The following is a 25,647-nucleotide window of genomic DNA, read 5'->3' as shown; positions in this document are numbered from 1 at the left end:
TATTCTTGTAGACCCTTTTGGGACCAACAATTTTTTTAACTCATTTTTTTATTTTTTGTTTAATAATATAAATTTTTTATAAAAATAATAATTAATTAGTTTGTTAAAACTCAATTATTATTCTAATTATATTTTAGATTTTTTTATATTTAAAATGAGATATTTATCCTCTATTTGATTATGTTTATCTGCAATTAGTTACACGAATTCAAACATGAAACTTTAATAAGTTGTACTTACGCACAATTTACTTGTAATATGCATCAATAAACAGTACTTCATGCTTAAAAAATGATTTTTAAGAGTTCTGTCAAATGCTTTATAATATAGTATAGATTATAACCTCACATTTAACACAACTTTTGATCAGAAGAAAATGAAAGATTCTGATAGATTAACAAAGTTAATACTATTTACTTGATTAACAAATGATTGCGATAACCTTGATTTTATATGTTTTTTTATTATCTAAAACTAACGATTTAAAACATCGAATAACATATATTTGTTTCACAATATGAACCTTGTGAATTGGTCTCCTAACCATTCATTTTTACGATTTACCCAAATATTATTACCTTTGCAAGTGCAACTGTGCAAGTGGTATCTCCCCCATTTGGAGACAATCTAGCTAAAAGACAAAAAAAATCAGATTCAATTTAGGTTTGTAATTATAAAGATATCACCTTTTAGGGATTGTTTGTTTATCTCTTAATAGTTTCATTAAGAGACAACATTTGAATCGTTAAGAGGTGAATCATGTTTAACAAAAAAAGTCTGACTCTTAATGATTCTAAAACCTTTTGAATGATTTTGTATCATGGACATCCCTTCAACATTGAGCGCCTTAATTTCATTGTAAACAATTATATTTTATTTTACCATATACCATAATAATCTCTTAATCATTATAACCACTTAATTATTTTATACCAAATCATTTAAGAACTTAATTTTATTTTTGATATGACAAGGAATAGGAAGCATTGTTACCACCAGACAACGTTTTGGGTTAAGCACATCAGCAACTTGATGTGAACTGTCGGTGGCTGGTGGTATCCCACACAACCTTTCTGTGATATACTCTCACACCACCCTTCGACTCTTCCTAATCTCTCTCTCTCTCTCACATCACCTCTCTTCCTCTTCACTTCTCTACTACGAAATCCATCAAATGCGTTGAGAAAAGAAGCAGCAGATCTATTTCCCTCGATCGCCCCACAGTGGTTAGAACTAATTAGTCATCAATCTTTCCCTCCACATTCTTTGCATTCATTTTGCTGTTCTTGATTCTACAGTAATTCTTGGATCTTGTTCTTGCATTTCAATTGTTACAAATTTGTTGACTTGTACTGACTGAATTTGATAACCAAATGGTTTTTGAATTATGGTGACGATACTTGATCTACTTCTTTGTTTAGCGAATTGTATTTGAAGTTCGGAAACGATAGTTGATCTAGTGTTATTGTTTAGCATATCGTAAGAATTGTACTTTGGTTTTATTGGAGCCTGATGAATTTTGAAGTTAAAGGTTCAATTAGGTAAATTTGTGATGGAATTAACGAGTTTCTTTTGGATGATTTCTGCAGGCAGCTATTGAAATTTTAATTTTTGACTGGGATTCGGAGTTGGAGGTAGATCTGCTTTGAAGTAAGAGCCGAATTGTTACAGTAAAGATGGCGGCGACTGTAGGTTGGGCGTATTCTTCCAGCAGCAATGGCAGCAGTCTTGCCACTAATGATCTGGTGTTTACTCCTCTTAATCAATCATTTACTTGACGTCGTGTACTTTATACTAATAATATGAGTACGTATTGTCAATCTATCCTTCAATGCTCGAAGTTTGGGTTGCTGGTTCTGTCATTGCCGGTTTGCTAATATAAATTATAGCTGGATTTTGTCACAATGGTTGGGAACAAGACAGGATAAATGGTTCAATTGCATTCACTTGTATTTTATGTGGATCTTACACCTCATGAGACTGCCACGTGAACTCTACTTTGTTTTCTAATTTGCATGTGCAATAGAGGAAGATTGTAATTGTTGCCTATATGAATGCTATATAAATTGGACTTTGTTCTGATTGGATGTGCCACATGCCGCTGGGGGAGGGGGGCTAATGTAACTGTAAGGAATCCTCTCTAGTGTACCTTCTCTACATTTTTTTTTGTAAAAGAAAGCAGATTAAAAGAGAAGAACAAATAAGTCGTATCTTGAGAACACCGCTTGTTCTCTACTGTATGTTACCTCTCGTTCCTTCTGCTATTCCGTTAGACTTGGATAATGTTCAACTGATCGAGTACGAAGATTGACACTTAACTGTCACCATAGAAGCTGCTAAATTGCTTCAGGTGTCTCTGCACGATATAAAATTTTACTTTGTTATGACCCCGGATTATGAATTTTGTGACAGTTACTATGATTCTTTAGTCTGGGACAGCCATAGCAGTTGGCTAGGATTTTTATTTATGACAAGGGCCATATGTTTGGGTCATGGAAATAGCTTCTTTGCAAAATGCAAGGCAAGGCTGTATACAAACACTTCCTTCCCAATCCTTGGAAACCAGATCTTGGTGCACTAGGTCACCCCTTGAACTTTGCACGCCTTATTTTATAGTCCATAGCCTTCCAGCCTGCCTGCATCAAGTGTTTCATTCCCTCAAATGGGAGGTTCTTGTTCTTCATTTCTTAATGGACTGCTGACAGTAAATTAATAAAGTACCATAATGGTTTTGCCATGTAACAGTTATAAAACTTATGGATTCTTGGAAGGCTGGACAATATTTCAACAGATTAAAGTAGCTAACATCTGTGTCTTTTCAAGGGGAAGACAAAATGCTGGGCTTTGGGAAATTAAGTAAAGAAATATCATGATAGTTTGTTATTCATCGCAGTGATTGGGCCCTACAGAAAAATTTTAATGTTAATTTGCTATATCTTACAAATATTGATAATTTTATTATTCCTTCACAAATGCAGGAAAGGAGTGGGGATATTAGACCTCATGACACAGAACCTATAACTCCGCACTCCCTTATAAAGATGAGTTCAAGGTCAGTTTAATTACTTCATGCAATTTGTTAGGTAATTTGTTGCTAGTTATCTCTTTGGTTATTTGTAAACTGGAACCAGTTATTTGTTGCAAATATGTATCCTCTCTTTCCAGAAAAAATATCTACATCTTGTATGGATGACCGAAATGGTGTGTCCTTTTACAAGTGTTTAGTCATGCATATGCAAGATTCATTTGGGCCTCTTTATCTGGAGTTTACTTGAAGTTCCATCCATATTGTCAATTTGTCATGCTCATTGATCAAGGTTGTTTGGTCAAGTGTATATTTAGATGGCCAAATTTGCTAGTACAAGTGGCAATCATAATATCATAAGTAATGAAGAATATGAATGGTGACTTGCAAGATTTAAATTTCATAAAGTTAGGTAGGCTATTAACTCTCACTAATCTGTTTTCTGATAGAAAAAATGCTTTTTGGGTAACAGAGAATGATAGAACTTAAGACTTCCCAACTTTCTATTGCAAACCACAATTTCTGTAATGAGAATTTGTACCATTGTGCTTGTTGCAATCATGCAGACCAATACTTCTATTCATCTCTCTCTCTCTCTCTAAATTTCGGAAGTCTGTTGCTGCTTTTTTGTGTGGTCATCTTTTGCACACACTTCATAAACTAGTTCTGATAAAGGATGCGGAATTTGTAAGGTTCAGTGCTGGCCATCGTTTTCTATTGAGGTATTGGTGTGCACCTCTTGATATATAATGATCAACAAATGAGATATTGGCCGTACACCATGAAAATGGTTTGAATATTTGCGAATGCAGAATTTCATTGCTGATGTATTATTCTGCTTCTCTTTTTGGATGTCTCATCCATTATGTTATTTCTTTTTTGTGTTGAATGTGTTTTTCATGGAAGATTATGAAATTCTTATGTAATTGCCAAGCTTTAGCTAATAGATGAGTAGCCTTTCTTTTCAATGTAACTTCATTGATGCATCCTTTCATAATTGGACTTTGCTTGTGATTTTTCCAGCTGCTTTGTTCTTGAAATTACTTGTAGAGTTGATCTTTGTATGCCATATTATTTGCATCTGCTGTAGATGGGCATACAATATATTTCAAGATGTGTTGTTATCTTAAAAATTTGGGTCATGATACTCCAGCTGTATATATGTTGAGTGTTCTATTTCGTGACTGCAGAGGGGGCAATAACATGGAGGATCCCGATGGGACATTAGCAAGCGTTGCCCAATGCATCGAGCAGTTGCGGCAAAATTCATTATCTGCACAAGACAAAGAGTTTAACTTGAGGCAGTTACTAGAGCTGATAGATACACGTGGAAATGCATTTAGTGCTGTTGGTTCTCATTCTCAGGCAGTTCCAGTATTGGTGTCTCTTCTACGATCAGGGTCACTTGGAGTAAAGTTGCAAGCAGCTACGGTTTTGGGCTCATTATGCAAGGAGAATGAACTACGGGTCAAAGTATTGCTTGGGGGTTGCATTCCTCCCCTTCTCGGTCTTCTTAAGTCGAGTTCAGTGGAAGGGAGAATTGCAGCTGCAAAGACCATATATGCTGTTTCTCAAGGTGGAGCCAAAGATCATGTTGGCTCCAAAATCTTTTCCACTGAAGGGGTTGTGCCAGTGTTGTGGGAGCAACTACAAAAGGGGCTCAAGGGTGGACATTTAGTTGATGATTTGTTGACTGGTGCTTTAAGAAATCTTTGCAGCAGCACCGAAGGGTTTTGGTCTGCAACAATCCAAGCTGGAGGAGAAGATATACTTGTAAAGCTACTTACAGCTGAGCAATCTAGTACCCAAGCAAATGTTTGCTTTCTACTGGCTTGCATGATGATGGAGGATGCATCTGTTTGTTCGAGGATAGTGGATGCTGAGGCTACAAAACTACTACTAAAGCTGTTAGGGCCTGGTAATGAAGCTCCAGTGAGAGCACAAGCAGCAGCAGCTCTAAAATCTCTTTCAGCTCAGTGCAAAGAAGCAAGGAGAGAGATTGCCAGTTCTAATGGTATTCCTTCTCTTATCAATGCTACAATAGCTCCTTCAAAGGAATTTATGCAAGGTGAGCATGCCCAAGCTCTACAGGAAAATGCAATGTGCGCTCTTGCAAATATCTCTGGAGGCTTGTCCTATGTCATCTCAAGCCTTGGTCAAAGCCTTGAATCATGCACTTCACCTGCACAGATAGCTGATACATTAGGAGCTTTGGCCTCTGCTCTTATGATATATGACAGCAAAGCAGAAACTAGTAAAGCATCGGATCCCCTGGATGTTGAGTTGACACTAGTTAAGCAGTTTAAGCCTCGTTTGCCATTTCTAGTTCAGGAACGCACTATAGAAGCTCTTGCAAGTTTGTATGGAAATACTACACTCTCAAGCAAACTTGCTAATTCTGATTCAAAACGTTTGTTGGTTGGTTTGATCACAATGGCAACCAATGAAGTTCAGGATGAGTTGATAAGATCCCTACTTATTCTTTGCAACAATGAAGGTAGTTTGTGGCATGCTCTTCAGGGTCGTGAGGGAATTCAGATGTTGATTTCTCTTCTTGGGCTCTCATCAGAGCAGCAACAGGAGTGTGCTGTTGCATTGCTTTGCCTTCTGTCTAATGAGAATGATGAAAGCAAATGGGCCATCACCGCTGCTGGTGGCATACCCCCACTTGTTCAAATTCTTGAGACTGGATCTGCAAAAGCCAAGGAAGATTCTGCAACAATTCTTGGTAACCTCTGTAATCACAGTGAAGATATACGAGAATGTGTTGAGAGTGCTGATGCTGTTCCCGCCTTGTTGTGGCTGCTGAAGAATGGAAGCTCAAACGGGAAAGAGATTGCGGCAAAGACTTTAAACCACTTAATTCACAAATCAGACACGGCAACAATAAGTCAACTTACTGCATTGCTAACCAGTGATCTTCCTGAATCAAAGGTTTATGTTTTAGATGCTTTAAAAAGTCTGCTGTCTGCAGCCCCACTTACAGATTTATTGCGTGAAGGTAGTGCTTCGAATGATGCAATTGAGACGATTATTAAGATTTTAAGCTCTACAAAAGAAGAGACTCGCGCCAAGTCCGCGTTGGCTCTTGCTGGAATTTTTAATGCGCGAAAGGACTTGCGCGAAAGCAGCATCGCTGTTAAGACTCTTTGGTCTGTGATGAAGCTCCTAAATTCTGAATCTGAGTGCATACTGGCAGAGTCATCTGGATGCCTTGCTGCAATATTTTTATCTATAAGAGAGAACCGTGATGTTGCGGTTGTTGCTAGGGATGCGATGACTCCATTGCTGACGCTTGCAAACTCTTCAGTTCTGCAAGTTGCAGAACAGGCTGTATGTGCGTTAGCGAACCTTTTGTTGGACTCTGAAGTTTCAGAGAAGGCTGTTCCTGAGGAATTTATTATTCCTGCTACTAGAGTTCTGCATGAAGGTAAGGCGACAGGAAGGACCCATGCCGCAGCAGCGATTGCTCGACTTCTTGACTCACGTCAAACAGATTCTGCCTTAACAGATTACGTAAATCGCACTGGAACAGTTCTTGCACTGGTATCTTTCATCAAATCCACTAATTGTGGATCTGTTGCCATGTCAGAGACGCTAAATGCACTTGCTATTTTATCCAGATTGAAAGGATCATCAGGGCACATCAAACCTGCATGGGCAGTGCTAACTGAATATCCAGATAGCATAAGCCCCATCGTTTCATGCATTGCTGGCGCGACTCCTCTCTTACAAGACAAGGCAATAGAAATTTTGTCAAGGCTTTGTCATGCACAGTCTGTAGTTCTAGGAAATGCCATCACAAATATCTCTGGTTGCACTGCATCTATTGGAAGTAGGGTAATTCTTTCCTCAAATGAAACAGTGAAAATTGGTGGAACTGCACTTCTTGTTTGTGCCACAAAAGTAAATATTCAACGAGTTGTGGAGGATCTCCATGAACTACAATTGCATGCCCGTCTTATTCAATCCCTTGTCTTAATGCTAAGTTTGCCAAAATCTTCTCATTTGGGAGACACAGAGGATAGAGATTTTATTAGTATCTGCCGAGGTTCTGAAGAAGCTGAAAAAGAGACCAGTACATCTGTTATATACAGCACTAATATCGCGATATGGCTACTATCAGCTCTTGCTAGTCATGATGACAAAAGTAAAGTTGAAATTATGGAGGCTGGAGCTATAGAAATTCTGACTGAGAGGATCTCTCAGTGTTTGTCACAGTATGGTCAGGTATATTCTCCAGTTTGTTATTTCCTCCAATTCTACTTCTCATCTGCATGGTTTTAGAGCACATTCCCAACCAGGAATGGTAGCTGGTGACATGAACACTTTGTTACAGTGTACAAGGGCTAAACTGCCTACACAACCACCTCTTGATAGGAGGGGCTCCCCCCTCTATATAAAAAAAACTGCCTACACAACCCAATTTCTGGATGTTGCTTTAAAAGTTTTGTATTCCAAGGCCAGTTTTAGAACTTCTTATGAGTTAAATTCAGATACTAATAATTTGATGTTGATACTAAAGGCGCTAATACTCTGACATTTGGATCTGATTTCAGCATATATACCATCAGAGTCTTAGCTGCTGCATAGACCCATTGAATACATAAGTTTGGATAATTTATACCATTCTAATGCATTTTTGTTATCATTGGGCAAAGTGAGTACATAAGTTATCTATTGCAAGTGTCTTGCTGGTTATGCAATATGTAATAGACTTTGAAGCAATCTAAAATTCTTCAAGGAGTTTAGATGTACTAAATCTAACACAATTGATGGTACTTGCTTGCTAGAAATACATGATACATATTTCACTTCAAATAACCTTTTACCTCTACATTTTTCTTATGGCTTCATAATTTCAACCATTGGCCTGCTTTGCAGTCTTTTTCTTCTCATTTTGGTTATTGAGAACCATATTCTACATGGTATTATGATTTCTTAGTCACATCTTTAGATGCAGATCCTAGCCCCCCCACAACAAAAAAGAAAAATTAAAAAAAGAAAAAGAAAAAATAGTCTGTGTTCTACTAGCACTACACATGCCACCTTTATTTGTAGTGTGTTATGTAAGTTTGGCGATTGTTTCCTGGATTGACATTGAGATGAGTTGTCATCTCGAGGCTGCTGGACTTTCAAGAAAGCTTCTGTCATCTGTGTCTAGCCGACATCATAAACATCCTGGTACACTTCTGAGGTCACAGCATCCTTCACTAGTCAAAGTTCTTTTAGGAAGTTGTTGATTCACAAAGTTGATCAGATCTTCCATCAGAATTCCAAGTGGTTCATTGATTGCAATGAGGTGTTCAATCTGTTAGTTCTCCTATCAGAATAATGTGGTACGCAATTAGCCGTTGATATGTAATGTTTTGAAGTCTCCTGGGTTGCAACTCTGTTTCAGATAGACAACCAAAGGACCGCAAAGTTGGTCGTCATAGATCAGCTGGCACTGTAGACATCTTTGCAAATCTGGTTTTTCACCTGGGGGTCTGGACAATATGTTGACCTTTGACCATCTTTTGAGCAGCTGGCACTCTAGACAGCCTTGACACCTCTATCTATAGAACCACTTTACATCTTGCTGGAATGTCTGTGAAGCCTCAAGGAGATCCTATATGATCTCCTTGCTCCAACTTGACGAGTGTTAGATAATTAGACATGTATATATATCATAGGGTTTACATTTTATTGAGTTTCCATATATTTATATGTTCAGTCCCATGTTTGGAATCCCCCTCAGCAGTTGCCTTTTTAGGGTTTTCACATACCTATATGTTCAGGCCCATGGGTCCATCATTATATAGTGTATATTCAGAATCCTCCCTCAGTAATTCATATTGTTTCCAAATCCTAAATACTATGATTTATTGTTCAAAATCGTGTTTCCAATTTGTCTCCTCAGTTACTGCTAATGCAAACAGTTGTTGATTTTTCCCACTCTGGTTTTCTGTATCATCTAAATAAACTATATAAGGGCACGAGCTTGTTGGAGTTTTGAATTTTAACTTTCTGTTCTGCTTGTCTTCTGTTCTAAAGTTTTAGTTCTGTTATACTTGGAAGGTTGGGCATGATCAACCTATGTGCTCCAACTTGAGGCATGTCATAAGACAAATTATTATGTAATGGGCTTATTTTTGTCTCAGCCAGTTCGACCCCTGTTATTGCTATCATTCCTAGTAATGATATAATGCATCTTTGGCAAATCGCAAAACCCAAATTGTAAATTTTTATACTCAACTGTTTCCACCTTTAATGCTTAATAGCTTTCATGCAGTTTGATGTTAATGAGGATAGCAGCATCTGGATATGTGCATTACTACTAGCAATTTTGTTTCAAGACAGAGATATTATACGTGCAAACACGACGATGAAAGCCATACCTACCCTTGCTAGCTTGTTGAGGTCAGAGGAGTCGGCAAATAGGTATTTTGCTGCACAAGCTACTGCAAGTCTAGTCTGCAACGGAAGCAGGGGAACACTTTTGTCTGTTGCCAACTCAGGGGCTGCAATCGGTCTCATTTCATTGCTTGGATGTGCTGATGCTGATATAAGCGATCTTTTGCAGTTGTCAGAAGAATTTTCTTTGGTTCCCTATCCAGAGCAGGTAGGTCTTGAGAGGTTGTTCAGAGTTGATGATATTAGGGTTGGTGCTACTTCTAGGAAGGCAATACCTGCTCTTGTCGATCTACTCAAGCCAATCCCAGATCGTCCAGGGGCACCTTTTCTGGCACTTGGGCTTCTGATTCAGCTTGGAAATGACAGTCCCTCAAATAAGATTGTTATGGTTGAGTCTGGTGCTTTGGAAGCATTAACAAAGTATCTTTCACTAGGTCCCCAAGATGCCACCGAAGAAGCTGCTACTGATTTACTGGGAATCCTATTTAGCACCGCTGAAATACGGAGACATGAGTCTGCATTTGGTGCTGTCAGTCAGCTTATAGCGGTCTTACGGTTGGGTGGAAGGGGTGCAAGATATAGTGCTGCTAAAGCACTGGAGAATCTATTTTGTGCTGATCACATTAGAAATGCAGATTCTGCCAGGCAAGCTGTTCAACCCTTGGTGGAAGTTCTAAATACTGGTTTGGAAAAGGAGCAGCATGCTGCTATTGCTGCACTGGTTAGGCTGCTCAGTGATAACCCATCAGGAGCCCTTGCTGTTGCAGATGTTGAGCTGAATGCAGTTGATGTTCTTTGTAGGATTCTTTCATCAAATTGTTCAATGGACTTGAAAGGGGATGCTGCCGAGTTGTGTTGTGTACTTTTTGGAAATACAAGAATCAGATCGACAATTGCTGCTGCTCGCTGTGTCGAGCCTTTGATCTCCCTGCTCGTATCTGAGTTAAGTTCTGCGCAGCATTCAGTGGTCCGTGCACTGGATAGACTCGTGGATGATGAAAATTTGGCTGAACTAGTTGCTGCACATGGTGCTATAATTCCCCTTGTAGGCCTTCTCTATGGCAAAAATTATATGCTTCATGAGGCAAGTTCCAGAGCTCTTGTTAAGTTGGGAAAAGATAGACCTTCCTGTAAGATGGAAATGGTGAAAGCTGGTGTGATTGAGAGTGTACTTGATATCCTCCACGAAGCACCGGATTTTCTATGTGCTGCGTTTGCGGAATTGCTACGGATATTAACGAACAATGCTACAATAGCGAAAGGTCCATCTGCAGCAAAAGTTGTTGAACCCCTCTTCTTGTTGCTAACTAAACCAGAGTTTGGACCTGATGGGCAGCATAGTGCTTTGCAGGTTCTAGTGAATATCTTGGAGCATCCACAGTGCCGTGCTGATTATACTTTAACTTCTCACCAAGCCATTGAACCACTCATTCCGTTACTGGATTCTCCTGCTCCAGCAGTGCAACAGTTATCAGCCGAGCTTTTATCTCATCTGCTTCTGGAAGAACATTATCAGAAAGATCYTGTTTCACAGCAAGTAATTGGCCCACTAATGCGTGTTCTTGGTTCTGGTATTCCCATTTTGCAGCAAAGAGCTGTAAAGGCTCTTGTTAGCATTGCACTAACTTGGCCTAACGAAATTGCAAAAGAGGGTGGCGTAGCTGAACTGTCCAAAGTCATACTGCTAGCTGATCCGTCTCTTCCTCATGCATTGTGGGAATCCGCTGCTGCTGTCCTTTCTAGTATTCTGCAGTTCAGTTCTGAGTTTTATTTGGAAGTACCTATAGCGGTGTTGGTACGGTTGCTTCGGTCGGGCTCTGAAGGCACTGTAGTTGGTGCATTAAATGCTCTTCTAGTCCTGGAAAGTGATGATTCCAGCAGTGCTGTAGCAATGGCTGAAAGTGGTGCAATTGAGGCTCTTTTGGAACTCCTTAGATGCCATCAGTGTGAGGAAACTGCTGCAAGGCTTCTGGAAGTGCTATTGAATAACGTAAAGATCAGAGAAACCAAAGCGACCAAATCAGCTATCCTACCACTATCGCAGTACCTGTTGGATCCACAAACACAAGCTCAACAGGCTAGATTGTTGGCAACTCTTGCTCTTGGGGATTTATTCCAGAATGAGACTCTAGCGCGATCTGCTGATGCTGTTGCTGCTTGCCGGGCTTTGGTGAATTTGCTTGAGGATCAACCTTCAGAAGAAATGAAAGTTGTAGCTATATGTGCTTTGCAGAATCTTGTGATGTATAGTCGCTCAAATAAAAGAGCAGTCGCAGAAGCTGGAGGTGTTCAAGTCGTACTTGATCTGATTGGTTCAAGTGATACCGATACATCAGTCCAGGCTTCAATGTTTATTAAGCTTCTCTTTTCTAACAACACCATCCAAGAGTACGCCTCCAGCGAGACTGTCAGAGCTATAACGGGTAAAACTCTTGCTTTTACTCTGTATTTACAATTGCTTCACATTTATAATTATATTTTAACTAGTATCCATATGCAAATATTCAAGATAAAAAATTAGATAGTACAAATAATATGGCTTGTGACATTACATTTTCTCTAATAATTCTAAACTGAAAGAATTTGTGGTAGTGAGGAAAGGATTTGTTTCATTGTTTTCTGTATTATCAAATAAGATATCTGAAAGAGTTAGCCAATTAGGTTTGCTAGAGGTTCCGCCCTCCTTCCATGAAATTAAAATAAAAAATACATTGCAAATATTAGCTTTGTAAAAATAAATATAATTACTAAAATTGTAAAATCTGTAATCTATATATTATTTGGAGTACTAAATTGTAAAATTTGTTAGGCATGTAACATCTAGTGAACTTATTTATTTCAGTTGTATGTAATTGAGTACTCAGTTGATACTTGATATGTTGCCTAGCAATTTAATTGAAAATTGAATTATTTCATAAGCTTTGATGTGGTTGTCTGGAAAGATGAAGAAAACGATTTAAGAATATGGTAAAAGTTGACAGCAGATCAAACTTAGCTTGTAAACAAAAAGATGGGGAAATTTGAAAGAACCCCTAAAAAATACGAAGTCAATTACAAATGATGAATCTTGATTATCTGACATTTATAATGTGTAAAACACGTAATCTTGGAGTTCCTAATATGGATGATTTATTTGGTTTGTACTTCCATCAAGTATAATAGATTAATTTTGTTATAAATATGTTGATAGCTCATTTCTTAAATATTTTGAATGGTTCTGCAGCTGCTATTGAAAAGGATTTATGGGCTACTGGAACAGTAAATGAGGAGTATTTGAAAGCTCTAAATGCACTTTTTGGAAACTTCCCACGATTAAGAGCCTCCGAACCTGCAACCTTAAGCATTCCACACTTGGTGACATCTCTCAAGACTGGCTCAGAAGCAACTCAAGAAGCTGCATTAGATGCACTATTTCTTCTGAGGCAAGCTTGGTCGGCATGCCCAGCTGAAGTCTCTAGATCCCAATCAAATGCTGCTGCAGATGCGATACCCTTGTTGCAGTACTTGATACAATCAGGTCCACCTCGATTTCAGGAGAAGGCTGAATTTTTGTTGCAGTGTTTACCCGGGACATTAACAGTGATAATTAAACGCGGCAACAATATGAAACAGTCTGTGGGAAATGCAAGTGTCTACTGTAAGCTTACACTCGGCAACACTCCTTCAAGACAAACCAAGGTATGCTCCCTATTGAAACATGGTTCCTGCTTTTATATTAGTTATGCCCTCATTTCTGCACTTAGGTTAAGTAGTTCTCCTTTGCTCCTAACTTGAGGAGTTAGGCCGTGTTTGGCAAACAAGCTGATAAGCTAGCGGCTGGCTGATAAACTAGTCATGTATGTTTGGTAAAAACTAGTTGATAAACTAGATGGTAATGTAAAATGACCTAAAAGGATATGTTGGAAATTAATTGGAAAAATATAAGTGGTAAAATTGGAAAAAAGCTTTTGGAGCTTATTAAACGAATAACCGCTACTTGAGGTAGTTCTCAAAAAGCTAGATTATGGCTAATTAAATGGAACCTTTTAAATAAACTCAAAAAAGAAGCTAGCTCATGGTTGCTAAACGTGGCCATAGTTGAAGACAATATGAGAGGAACAATTTGGTCTTTTTGCACAAAAGGGGGAGCCGGAAACTCATGGATTTCTAAAAAGGAAAAGTAACTTTTGTAACTACATATTTAGAATATAGGGGTAAAACTAAATTAAAAGTAAAGCAAACTTCTTTCATCTAGGATGATTTAGGAAACAAGGCAATGGAGAAATCTATGTTAAATTACAACATTGGGCTTGATGATGAGTATGATCATGTTTTCTACTTCTGTTGTATATTAAATTCAGACACCTATGTATGTGTGTGTATATATATATATATATATATATATATCACATACCTGTTCACATATATGCATGAACAATATGTGATCTTGAATTTCTTTAAATTCATGGATATAATTTACTAGGTGCTTTACTTATGTCAACTGCTCATCTCATATTCCACTGTTTACTGTGCTTATTCTTCACATTTTGTTCATGAATTCCTGTTGTCTCTACTTGCATCGACCATAAAGACACAACTTATTTACTTCATATTATGTAATTTGCATCCACATGTTAATCTTAACAAGCTCTATTTTCTCGTTCAATTTGTTTCTCAGGTTGTCTCAACAGGCCCTAATCCCGAGTGGGATGAGAACTTTGTTTGGTCCTTCGAAAGCCCTCCAAAAGGCCAGAAGCTACATATTTCATGCAAAAATAAAAGCAAGATGGGGAAGGTAAGTCTTTCAGCATAACCTAGTTTCTAAATCCAATATAGATACTGATTGTTCTAATTTCCGTTGGCCTTTCTAAACCAAACCAAATACACTTGGTAGGGTCTGTGAGGAGAAATGTACACATACCTGTTATCTACTCCAAAAAGTAGAGCAGTTGTTTATGTGAAGACCTTGGCTTTCTAAAGTGTTCTGAAAAAGATTTTGGTAAAAAAACCTAGTGCTACATAAAGTGTGTAAAATATCTGGAAGGAAAGTTCGGAAAAGTAAGGAGGAACTCGGGACAAAAAAATAAACCACGAAAAGCTTTTGAAAAAAGAAACAGACTAGAAAACAGTAAACGAGGTTCCACAAGGACATACAGAAAGCAAAAAGAACGTTAATATGTGTTCTCTCTGCTAAACCAAACCAATATATCCCGCTCGAGATCATAGACTAGCGGGTAGGATATACATAGACATCTCCTCTACCTTAAAGGATAAAGCAGCTGTTTCCATAGATTTGTTCTCTGTCCTATGAAATTTACAAAAACTCCCATAAAAATTGCAACTTTTCAATTTTATGGAAAATTTCGAAGCTAAATGACCTAATTGTTCATATATCATTATTAGCCTGATGCATTTTCACAAAACTATGTGCTCGGTTATACGCGTAACTGATTTTGTTTTGGCAGAGTTCATTTGGCAAAGTAACGATACAGATTGACCGAGTTGTGATGCTGGGGGCGGTGGCTGGTGAATACACTTTGCTGCCAGAAAGCAAAAGCGGTGCGTCAAGAAATCTCGAAATAGAATTTCAATGGTCAAACAAGTAACTTATCGTTAAGCCAGCCAGCCGAGTTGTATATAATTTTTGAAAGATTTGAGCTTGTTCTATTGTAGATTTAAAAGTATAGCTTCAAGAACAACCATTTCTTGTCATTCTGTTGTAACCTAGTTTGTATTTCGTTCATCGGAGGTTATGATCCGACCAACCGACATGTGTTTGCTTGGCCTTTTTTTCGTTTGTTGGTTGTGAGATATGTGAAATTTATTCTTTATGTGCCAATTGCTTACAATCACAACTTTTATGTGTTATATATTGTTTTATGTTATATCATATCTAATTTCATTTGCATCACATTCATATTATGTAACAAAGTTCAATAATATTGTAGTCAAATTTCGTTGTCATGAACAAAAAACGGGTTACAACCGGTCTTTTCCGGAGAAGGGGATGCGATTGTAAAATGGGGGCGGGATGGATTCAGACCGGATAAGATGAGCGGAGGTAAGGGTGGTCGGAAGAGGAAGGTTTTGGGAGGGAGGAGGCCGTGAGTCATTGTGAATATCAACTTCCTTCGGCTTGTTTGGTTTTGTACCAACATCACAAAAGTTGAAGTTATTAATTTATGTATATTGACATCTTTAGTAACGGGATTTAGATACACTAAAACTATCGAACATTTGGAGGACATGTTTATATGTGTTGTATAACTTATTCCTACTTATACATGAATTCAAATAATCTTTATATAATACAAGCATTCACAAGTAGTCTAACACAAACGACTAGAGGTGATAATGGGTTGTGGAGGTGTGAACAAGTTATTAAAGTTGGTGAGGTTAGGCGAATGAGCTTAATCAAGTTTTGTATATATAAATCGATATTTATAATTTAGCAAAACTGAAAATAAGATAATTAAAACTTTAAAAATCAAAATATGTTGTATTATTAATTAAATTTTAATTAATAAGTAATTAAAAAATAAGTTGGAATGGTATGATATGACCATGATAAACGAATTCTAATATCACGTATTAACCAAGTTTAGACAGTTGGTACGGTATTACCAGCCAGTTAGATTGATAGAATTAGTCAAAATTCTAATATCATGTACCAACCAAGTTTAAACAGTTGGTATGGTACTGCCAACCAATTAGATCGATAGGATTAGTCAAAATTTTGATACAAATACCAACGAAGTTTAGATAGTTGCTTCTTCAAGTGACTTCCATTGTAAGGATATAAATAGGAATCGGCTGAATATTTTTTATTAACCTAGATATCAAACCCATTATGCAACCCTACTAATGACATGCTCTTTGCACATAGCCGCCAATCGGATTTTTATTGGTCATTGGATTTGAGCTGAACCCCTTACCTTTGGAGCAAAGCCAATCAGCCTTTTTGGAATCGCCTGAAATTGCTTTCAACTTCACCGAGTTGTCTTCTTCCCAATCCTAATCCTAATCCCAATCCCAATTATCCCGTGGAAATTATGGTGGCTAAAAAGTTCCTTGTTCACTACCAAGGTTCCAACTTTGATGTCGACTACGAAACTGAAGATGGTTTTGAAGTCTTCAAATTCCAGTTGTTTTCCCTTTCTGCAGTTCCTCCAGATCAGCAAAAGGTCGATTTACTTCTCTTCAATTACTGCTGGGAATTTGGGATCTCCTTAATCAATGAGTTGTATCTGTATGGGATTTTATGTTTATTGTTTATTAATTCAATTTATAATTGAAGATATTTGGAGGTGCCGACGATCGAATTGTTTCCGATGACTCTGATCTCATGGCAATATCCGATAAACTTCGGTTGGTTTCGATTCAAGACGGAAACCCTCAATTGGATTCTGAAATAGTGAGGTCTGACGAAGAACTAGCTCGAATGTTGCAGGTATGGAAACAACACCGTTGATTACGTTCTATGTGGTCAGCACATTATTAAATTTCCGATATGCTGAAAACAGGTTTGTAGATGTTATTGAAACTTAGGCATTTCTGTCATCAAGATATATTTGTTAAATGAGTTTTCATCGTGTAAGGTTAGCTGTTTGTTTAACAATTTCGTACTCCTACAGTTGATAGAGAAGGAATTAGTTGTCTAAAGTTGGTATTTATTATGCATTGACACTGCTTCTTATGATAACAGGCAGAAGAAGAAGCACTTATGTTTCAGCAGTTTACTGCTACAGGAGACAATAGGCAATTCGAACAGAGGGTTCGACCTTATGTTGATCAGGTTCTTCTGGTAATTTTCACTCTCTATGGCCTTGTACCTAATGAAGATGATGTAGACGAAGACATTCATCTGATGTTATTCCTTATAGTATGAAGACCCACATCGCCAGGAGGCAGCAAGGAACACAGTACCTGTGGAGAAGCTTGAGGAGAAAGCATTGGTTGCTTTAGCTAAGGTTAAAAAGTTTCCATCTTGTTTCTTGTGAACTGAAATAACCTTTAACTTTTGTGTTTGGAACATAACTAAACATATGTTGTTGCAGCTAAACAAATCTATAACATGCTTATTCTTGGGAAGTAACTTGATATATACTTTTTTAACCTGACAATGAAGAGGCTAAAGTATTTCCCGCTTCTTTCACAAGATATCATTATAAGCATGTCCTTTTTTATGCATGTTATACCACAAGCATGAAAACTTGCTGTGGTAAAGTAATTACTAGGTTTAATTACTCACAAGAGAAGATTACGTATATATCTCCCACTTCGCTAAAGATAGGATTAGGCGGCCATCTAGGTTTTTGGCGTTGCCTAATCGACGTCGTTTTTCAGGAATCTTTTAAACAGTTGTTCACAGGGGGAGATTTAGTAAGCAGTCCCATACCAACACAAAATTGTTCCGGTGTAGCGTAATTTTTTTTATGGTCTTTAACGGTGCCACTATATTGTTGAGCTCACTTGAAATAATTTTTGGATCTGTTTTTGGTTGTTCAACCATATTAACAAGGATTAATATTGGCAATCAAGTATGAATATGATAACATATTTACACAATGTTAATCGGGATTAAACAACCTACTTCTTTTACTTGTTGCAATTCACTTCTGTTTATGTTGAAGGTCGATTTTTTGCATGGAGTTAGTTCCATTTGAATATAATAGAATCTTATATCAAATTATGATCATCATATTATTACATTGGCACATCAACTATAGGAAAGCTAAATGTAGTTAGATGTTAGAGCAGCAATATTAATATCAGATTTCTTAGGCATGCGCTTAAGCTTCTTGTAGCAGCCCAAATTTTCAGCCAGGTATATATATATATATATATGTATATATATACATATCTTTATCATAATTTCTTATAAAGTTAAGTTGTTTCTAAAGGTCCTTAATATAAGAACTAAAACAAAATAAACAACATCTTTTAGTGAAAAAAATATTAATTATAGAGATAAATAAGTAAGCAAGCACACAAGTAGCTTACAAAGCTACTTACCAATAAGCACATAAGTAGCTTACTAAGCTACTTATAAACAAACAACATGAGCCACAAAAATCTTATGACAAAGCAAACCTAGGGAATGAGTTGTAAGAGGAAAAAAGTTTGTGGCAACCCTAAAAGCATTAGAAGGCAAGGCTAGGAAAGAAGAAAATAATGAACAAGTACATATGTGGCATATCCTTAGAAATTTACAAGTTGAAAAGCTAAATAGTTCCTTAAAGCATGTCATACATCCTATAAATAGAAGCTTAAAGGGCTCATTCTTTTTCATGCCAAGATTTGGAACACTACCTAAAAACAATAATAAGTAAAGACTAAGAAGTGAGTTAGAAAGCCCAAAACAGGGTATAAATAAGGTGAGTACGTTCTGAGATTTGCTAGGATACATACATGCTATATATATATATAAATGTTTTATGCATGAAAGAGTATTGCTATATCTTCTTGTAAAAGTTATGTTATGATTATGTGGCAAAGAACACCTTTTATGTCATGATGCACATGTGGTATATGAAATTTTTTATACATGTTAAAAGTATAACCATTTAAAATATCCAACGTACGAGATATAGAAAGAAGGTACCTCTTGCAAACGGACGTTATTGGCAGCCTTTATGTGGACCTGAGGTTAAAGAACCTGTGAGAAGTTGGTTTACTTAACAAGTAACCATGAGATCTCAAAGAAATGTTTTATACATGAAAGTTTATAAGGATTATTTTAACCATTTGGAAAGAATGTTATATAATGAAACATAACTACTCACTAAGCTTAAAGCTTACGTATTCATGTATGTATCTCAGGAATCAAGGAGTAGGAACAAGCTCAAGTGTTGCTATTCTAAGATTAGAATATTATAAGTTGTAAATTTCCGCATTTCCGCTTTTCCGCTGCTGTAATAACTCTATTATAATGAAATAAAAGTTTTAAGATATGAAGTTTTTTTCATTCACTTGTACTAAGGGCAAAGGACGATACCTCTGGGAACGGGATGTCATAAGTTGGTATCAGAGCCTTTGGTTCAAGTGAACTAAGTTTGGCCTTAGATTAGACAAACCTAGACTTGAAGAACATTTTTAGCATACATTCTATAAGGGTTTGTAACCCATTACAGATGTCTACGAGGAACGAAGGAGATTTGTTTGAGTATGGAAATGGGTGGCTACTTGAATCACCGTATGAAGACCCATATTTCATCTTAAACCCTCTGAATCAAGTACCTGAACAAATAGTTCGAGTACAACCCAATGGAACCACCAAATAATCCTAATGCAACTTTAAATAACTCCGTGGCCTCTGATGCAAATGACCACACTATATTTTCATACCCATGGGAGGACTTGTATTGGCAGTAAGAAGTTACATCTCTACCTCACATAGCGCACCCTCCCTTAGAAGCTATGCTAGAAGCTGCATCGGTCGTAGTAGGAGAAAATTTCCCGGATCCTACCAGATTTACCCAAGCAGACTTCAATGCCTTATTGGATTAAATAACTGAGAGCAACCATCAGTGCGCAATGGCACAAGAGGAAGCACATATGATCAAATTGTACACTGTAACTGTGGAAGATAAATTAAGGGAATCAAGGAAAGAAACGGAAAGAACTCTCCAACCCCTAAATCAAACCCAGGCCCAAGTTGTTCGATTACAAGAAGAATTGGCTTATGCCAACCATGTTATTAGGAACTCCTTTGCCAGAGACTATAGGTTCCCTGCCCAAAGGAAACATAGAAGGGATTGAAAATCCACTATAAGAAAATAATAATAGATAATATAAGAGCGAAGCAACTAATTAGTATCGATAAACAGGGATGTGAAAAAGGAAAAAAATTCATTTCTTATTTTCTTTAATTTTGTAAAATCATCATCCCAAGAATATACATAAAAGATATATGTTTTTATTATTATGGCAGCCTATGATATGGATAACTGCATATCCGATGATGAGACTATCTTAGAAGATCAAATTAGTTATGTATATCAAGAGAAGGACGTACGAGTCGACGAAGAAATTGAAAATTGGATTATGGTACAATAGGTATTGAAGAATACGAACGGATTCGGGAACAAGCAATCGAATGAGATAATAAAAATTGGGAACTCGAACTCAGATGCATAATCTATGAACAAGAGATAAAGATTGCTAAAAGATCCATCATAACAAGGATCAAGGATAGGATCCGCTTTTTATAAAGCAACACACATGACAAAGAGGACTAAGCTATGGATTAAGAAATGTCATCACCCAGCGAAAGATACCCTCAATCTCCAACCGGCATGACAATTTAGAGACTTCTTAAGAACCCATCATGACCTTTATAATTTTCAGATAGAAAATATATATATATATATATATATGCGAATATAAATATATAGGAGCAAAAAAAGAAGGAAAAGTTTATCATTTCCTTAAGTTTTGTACCAAATGTTCCAATTTTGTACGATATATGACCTATATGAAATCGAAACTTATCTTTATATTCTTACGTTATTATTTTGTAGAATGAATACGCGAAGGACAAATAGAAACAATTCAAAGAATACTAGACCACAAGACAAGGAAGTAGACATGGAGCAAACCCACAAGGGGATAGGCCAACAAATTCAGTCAATCCTACTGAAAGAGTTGATATAGCAACAGAAATCTCTCAAAGCATCCAGGAGAGTCTACCAACTATATTAGCTCTAGTTCAGGCAGTTATGAACCAAAGCTCAGTACATGGAGCAACAACCAGAGAAAATCAAATACGACATGAACCTGATAATGGTCAAACTCGAGGATGCGACTACAAAGCATTCAAAACTGCTAGTCCTTCTACATTTGAAGGGAAAGGAGGACCTATAGCTGCGATAAATTGGCTTGATGACATGGAAAATTGTTTTGAAACATGTCAATGTGCCCCCAATCAACGAGTAAGGTTTGCTTCCGCCAAGTTAAAATTGAATGTACTCCATTGGTGGAAAACCGTTCAGGCTACCCGAGGTATCACAGGAGCAACAACGATGTCATGGGATGAATTCAAACATCTAGTTAATCGAAGGTATTGCCCAAATACCCGAGTGAAAACGGAGGAAGAATTTATAAAACTTGAATAAGGAAATAAATCTGTGGAATAGAAAAGTCTCGATTTGCAACTGACATGATAATAACAGAAGGTCGAAAGGTAGATCGTTTCATACATGGTTTAAGCAAGGGCTTACGACAATTGGTCAATATGTCTCAACCAAAGACTTCCCAAGAAGCTATTGATTTGGCAATTTTAGCTGAAAAAGATAGTTATATGCCCAATGGCCGCCAACCAAACGAAAAAAGAAAGTTTGAAGACAAAAACTTTGGCAGAACATTCAAGAAAGCAAGGAATAATAGTACAAGGATAGCTGATAAACCAATTTGTCCTAAGTGCAATAAGAACCATAGTGGAGAGTGTATGATGAGCAACAAGGTGAACTATAAATGTGGCCAACCTCGTCATATGGCTAGCAATTGTTCTGAAAGGAATGCTACAATTGTGTTCAACTGGACATCTTGTGTACAATTGCCCAAAGCCCAAGAATGTGCAAAAAGCTATAACAACCACTAGTGGAAACAAACCAGAAGCTGGAAAAGTCAGAGGAAGGATATTCCAACTCACTGTTGAGGAAACGAAAGAAATACCGGACATGGTGACAAGTACCTTCCTAATTGATAAAAAGCTTGCCAAAATATTATTTGATTATGGAGCTAACAAGTCAATGGTGTCTACAAAATTTTACAAAAATTTAAATTGCACATCTAAGAAGTTAGACCAAAAGATAAAATAGAAATTGCAAATAGAAGAATCACGAGTATAGATGAAGTCTATGAAAATTGCTCCTTAGAAATAGACAGACATTATTTCACTATTAAGCTTCTACCAATGCTTATTAGTGAATTTGATGTCGTTATAGGCATGGATTGGTTATCAGAAAATCAAGCTCTTATAGTTTGTCACAAGAAGATAGTGAAAATTGAAAGTAAGTATGGTGAGAAAATAATGATTTATAGTAGTCGCAAAAAGAATCCCTTCAACTTTATCTCAGTTTTAAAAGCAAGGAAGTGTATAGTGTATACGTAAAGGATGTGAAACTTATTTAGCATATTTGATAAATACAAAGAAAGAAGGGAAACAATTAGAGGAAGTGCCAGTAGTCTGTGAATATCCAGAGGTATTTCGAGATGAATTACCCGGAGCACCACCTGATAGACAAGTGGAATTCCATATTGACCTAGTACCTGGAGTAGTACGCATAGCACGAGCACCATACATGCTTTTGAAACAACTACAAGAATTCCATACAGGAACTTTTGAAACAACTACAAGAATTGCTTGACGAAGAATTTATTCGTCCAAGTTCGTCACCTTCGGGAGCGCCAATACTCTTTGTCAAAAAGGATGGAACTATGAGGATGTGCATCGATTATCGGGAACTCAATAAGGTTGCGATTAAAAACCGATATCCCTTACTACTAATAGATGATTTGTTTGATCAGTTGCAAGGAGTAAGTTCCTTCTAAAAAATAGACCTACGATTAGGATATCATCAGTTAAAGGTATGGAAAGAAGACATTCCGAAAACCGCATTCCAAATACGATATGGGCAGTATGAGTTTCTGGTCATGCCTTTTGGCCAGACAAATGCACCAGCTGTGTTTATGGATCTTATGAATCGGGTATGTAAGTCGTATCTAGATAAATTCATCATAGTATTTATTGATGATATTCTCATTTACTCCAAAAGACAAGAAGAGCATGAGCAACACTTGAGAATGACTTTGGAACTATTAAAGCATGAGAAACTTTATGCAAAATTTTTGAAGTGTGAATTTTGGATTCGAGAAGTCCAGTTCCTAGGACATATTATTAATGAAAAAGGTATCGTGGTAGATCCAAGCAAGATCGAGGGTGCATAATGAAATGGGAAACCTTACGATCAGCAACTGATGTACGAAGTTTTCTTGGATTAGCTAGATACTATCGACGATTCATTCAAGACTTCTCTAAGATAGCAACTCCACTTACAACATTAACAAGAAAAGCTTACTGGTTAGATTGGGGAGCTATGTAAGAAGCGACTTTTCAATCTTTAAAGAATAAGCTATGTAGCGCACCAGTTTTAAGTCTGCCCCAGGGAATAGAAGACTTTGCAGTGTACAACGACGCATCTAAACAAGGCTTGGGATGTGTGCTTATGCAAAAACGTAAAGTAATTGCCTTCGCATCACGCCAATTAAAGGAACACGAGAAACGACATCCGACACATGATCTGGAATTAGCTGTAGTACTTTCTGCTTTGAAAATTTGGAGGCTTTATTTGTATGGTATAAAATGGTACTCTACATGGATCATAAAAGCCTCAAGTATTTATTCGATAAAAAAGAATTAAACATGATGCAAAGGCTTTGGATAGAATTATTAAACGACTATGATTGTGAAATCAAATACCATCGAGGGAAGGCTAACGTTGTAGCAGATGCCTTAAGCCGGAAAGAGCCAACTAAACCTATTCGAATTAAGGCATTAAATTTAGTGGATACAAACACCTTGTTGGAAAAGGTTCAAGAAGCACAATAGGAAGCATTGAAGCAAGACAATCAGAAGGGAGAAAGGATTTTCGGGCAAGCTAAATTGTTGGAAACTGATGATAAAGGAATCAAAAGGTTTCAAGGACGAATCTGGGTTCCAAGAATAGGTAACTATAGATAAGTAATTATGGATGAAGCACACAAATCCAAGTATTCAGTCCACCCTGGAACCTGTAAGATGTACAAAGACTTAAAAACTTTGTATTGGTGGCCAGGAATGAAAAAGTCGGTGGCTAATTATGTCAAAAGATGTCTTACGTGCCTAAACGTTAAGATTGAACGCCAAAGACCCTATGGACAGTTACAACCGCTAGACATTCCTGTTTGGAAATGGGAACATATTGACTTTGTTACAAGGTTGCCAAAAAAAACCAAAAGTTTTGTTGCTATATGGGTTAGCGTTGATCGATTAATCATGACAACACACTTTTTGTTGATAAGAAAAACACAAACCTTAGAAACATTAGCCAAAATGTATATTGACGAGATTGTTTCGGGACACGGCGTACCAATATCAATTGTGTCAGATTGAGATCGTCGTTTTACTTCAAATTTTTGGAAGAGTTTCCAGAAATAGTTGGGATCACAGATCAAAATGAGTACAACATATCATCCTGAAACTGATGGTCAAAGTGAAAGGACAATTCAAACATTAGAAGATATGTTTTGCGCATATGCCATTGACCTGAAAGGTCATTGGGATAACCATCTACCTCTTATCGAGTTCGCTTATAAATAGCCCCAGGGCTACTTTCCAGGTATGAAAACATGAACAGGATCAATACATCTCGATCGAAAAAGAATCAAGAGAAAAAGAAAGAATCCCTGATTCGACATTAGAAGTATATTGATTTTTCCTTACCATAATAGCATCATGGCAGCCCCATATGAAGTTCAATATGGAAGGAAATTTAGAACACCCATCTGTTAGATGGAAGTTGGCGAAAAGCAACTAGCTGGATCCGAAATTATCCAACAAACTGCGTATAAGGTTACTCAAACAAGGGAAAGACTCAAAATCGCACAAGATAGGCAGAAAAGCTACATTGACAAAAGAAGAAAGCCTATTGAATTCCAGGTTGGTGACATGGTATTACTAAAAGTATCACCGTGGAAAGGGATTCTACGTTTTGGCAAAAAGGGTAAATTACGACCACAATATATTGGGCCCTATAAGATAATTGAAAAGATAGGAGAAGTAGCATATCAACTTGAACTGCCAGAAAAATTGAAGGGAATACACAACACTTTTCTCGTGTACAATTTAAAGAAATGCCTTGCCGAAAGGGATGTCATGATTCCGGTTGAAGAAATTACTGTTAATGACAAACTCAATTTTGAAGAAAAGCCCATAGCCGTCACATAACGTAAAGTTAAGAAGGTTCGAAATAAAGAGGTGTCCTTAATCTGTCCATTGGGAGTGTCAGCATGGGATAGAATCAACATGGGAAGTAGAACCGGAAACCCGAAATAAGTCCCCACACCTTTTCGAGTAAAAATTTCGAGAATGAAATCTCCGAAAGGGAGGGAGAATTGTAACAGCCCAAATTTTCAGCCAGGTATACAGATATATACATATCTTTATCATAATTTCTTATAAAGTTAAGTTGTTTCTAAAGGCCCTT

General features: G+C 37.1%; 2 protein-coding genes across 8 annotated transcripts in view; both read left to right on the top strand.

Annotated features, from left to right (window-relative positions):
• Positions 1–1,142: 1,142 nt before the first annotated feature.
• LOC112516037 (protein CELLULOSE SYNTHASE INTERACTIVE 1-like) lies at positions 1,143–15,289 on the top strand. Of its 4 annotated transcripts, none has more exons than XM_025123071.1 (8): positions 1,143–1,226; positions 1,590–1,745; positions 2,979–3,052; positions 4,216–7,255; positions 9,300–11,844; positions 12,645–13,099; positions 14,079–14,195; positions 14,866–15,289. In XM_025123071.1, the coding sequence occupies exons 2-8, from the start codon at positions 1,677–1,679 to the stop codon at positions 15,004–15,006; spliced, it is 6,441 nt and encodes a 2,146-aa protein (XP_024978839.1). In that variant the 5' UTR covers positions 1,143–1,226; positions 1,590–1,676; the 3' UTR covers positions 15,007–15,289. The 4 variants fall into 4 exon arrangements, with proteins under 4 accessions (XP_024978839.1, XP_024978842.1, XP_024978841.1 ...); XM_025123074.1 differs by having other exon boundaries at positions 1,590–1,806; XM_025123073.1 differs by having other exon boundaries at positions 1,143–1,297.
• A 1,050-nt stretch (positions 15,290–16,339) lies between these two features.
• Positions 16,340–25,647, top strand: part of LOC112515110 (peptide-N(4)-(N-acetyl-beta-glucosaminyl)asparagine amidase) — a 26,591-nt gene continuing 17,283 nt past the window's right edge. The window contains exons 1-5 of one of the 4 annotated variants that reach the window (XM_025121770.1): positions 16,340–16,584; positions 16,698–16,850; positions 16,924–16,998; positions 17,106–17,204; positions 17,284–17,370. In XM_025121770.1, the coding sequence (XP_024977538.1) occupies positions 17,124–17,204; positions 17,284–17,370 (168 nt within the window). In that variant the 5' untranslated portion in view covers positions 16,340–16,584; positions 16,698–16,850; positions 16,924–16,998; positions 17,106–17,123. The other 3 variants (XM_025121769.1, XM_025121773.1, XM_025121772.1) reach the window with 3 other exon arrangements.

This window comes from Cynara cardunculus (assembly GCF_001531365.2).
Source record: "Cynara cardunculus var. scolymus isolate 2C chromosome LG 7, CcrdV1, whole genome shotgun sequence".
Classification (NCBI taxonomy): Eukaryota; Viridiplantae; Streptophyta; class Magnoliopsida; order Asterales; family Asteraceae; genus Cynara; species Cynara cardunculus.
This window is presented reverse-complemented; position numbering and strand designations above follow the sequence as displayed.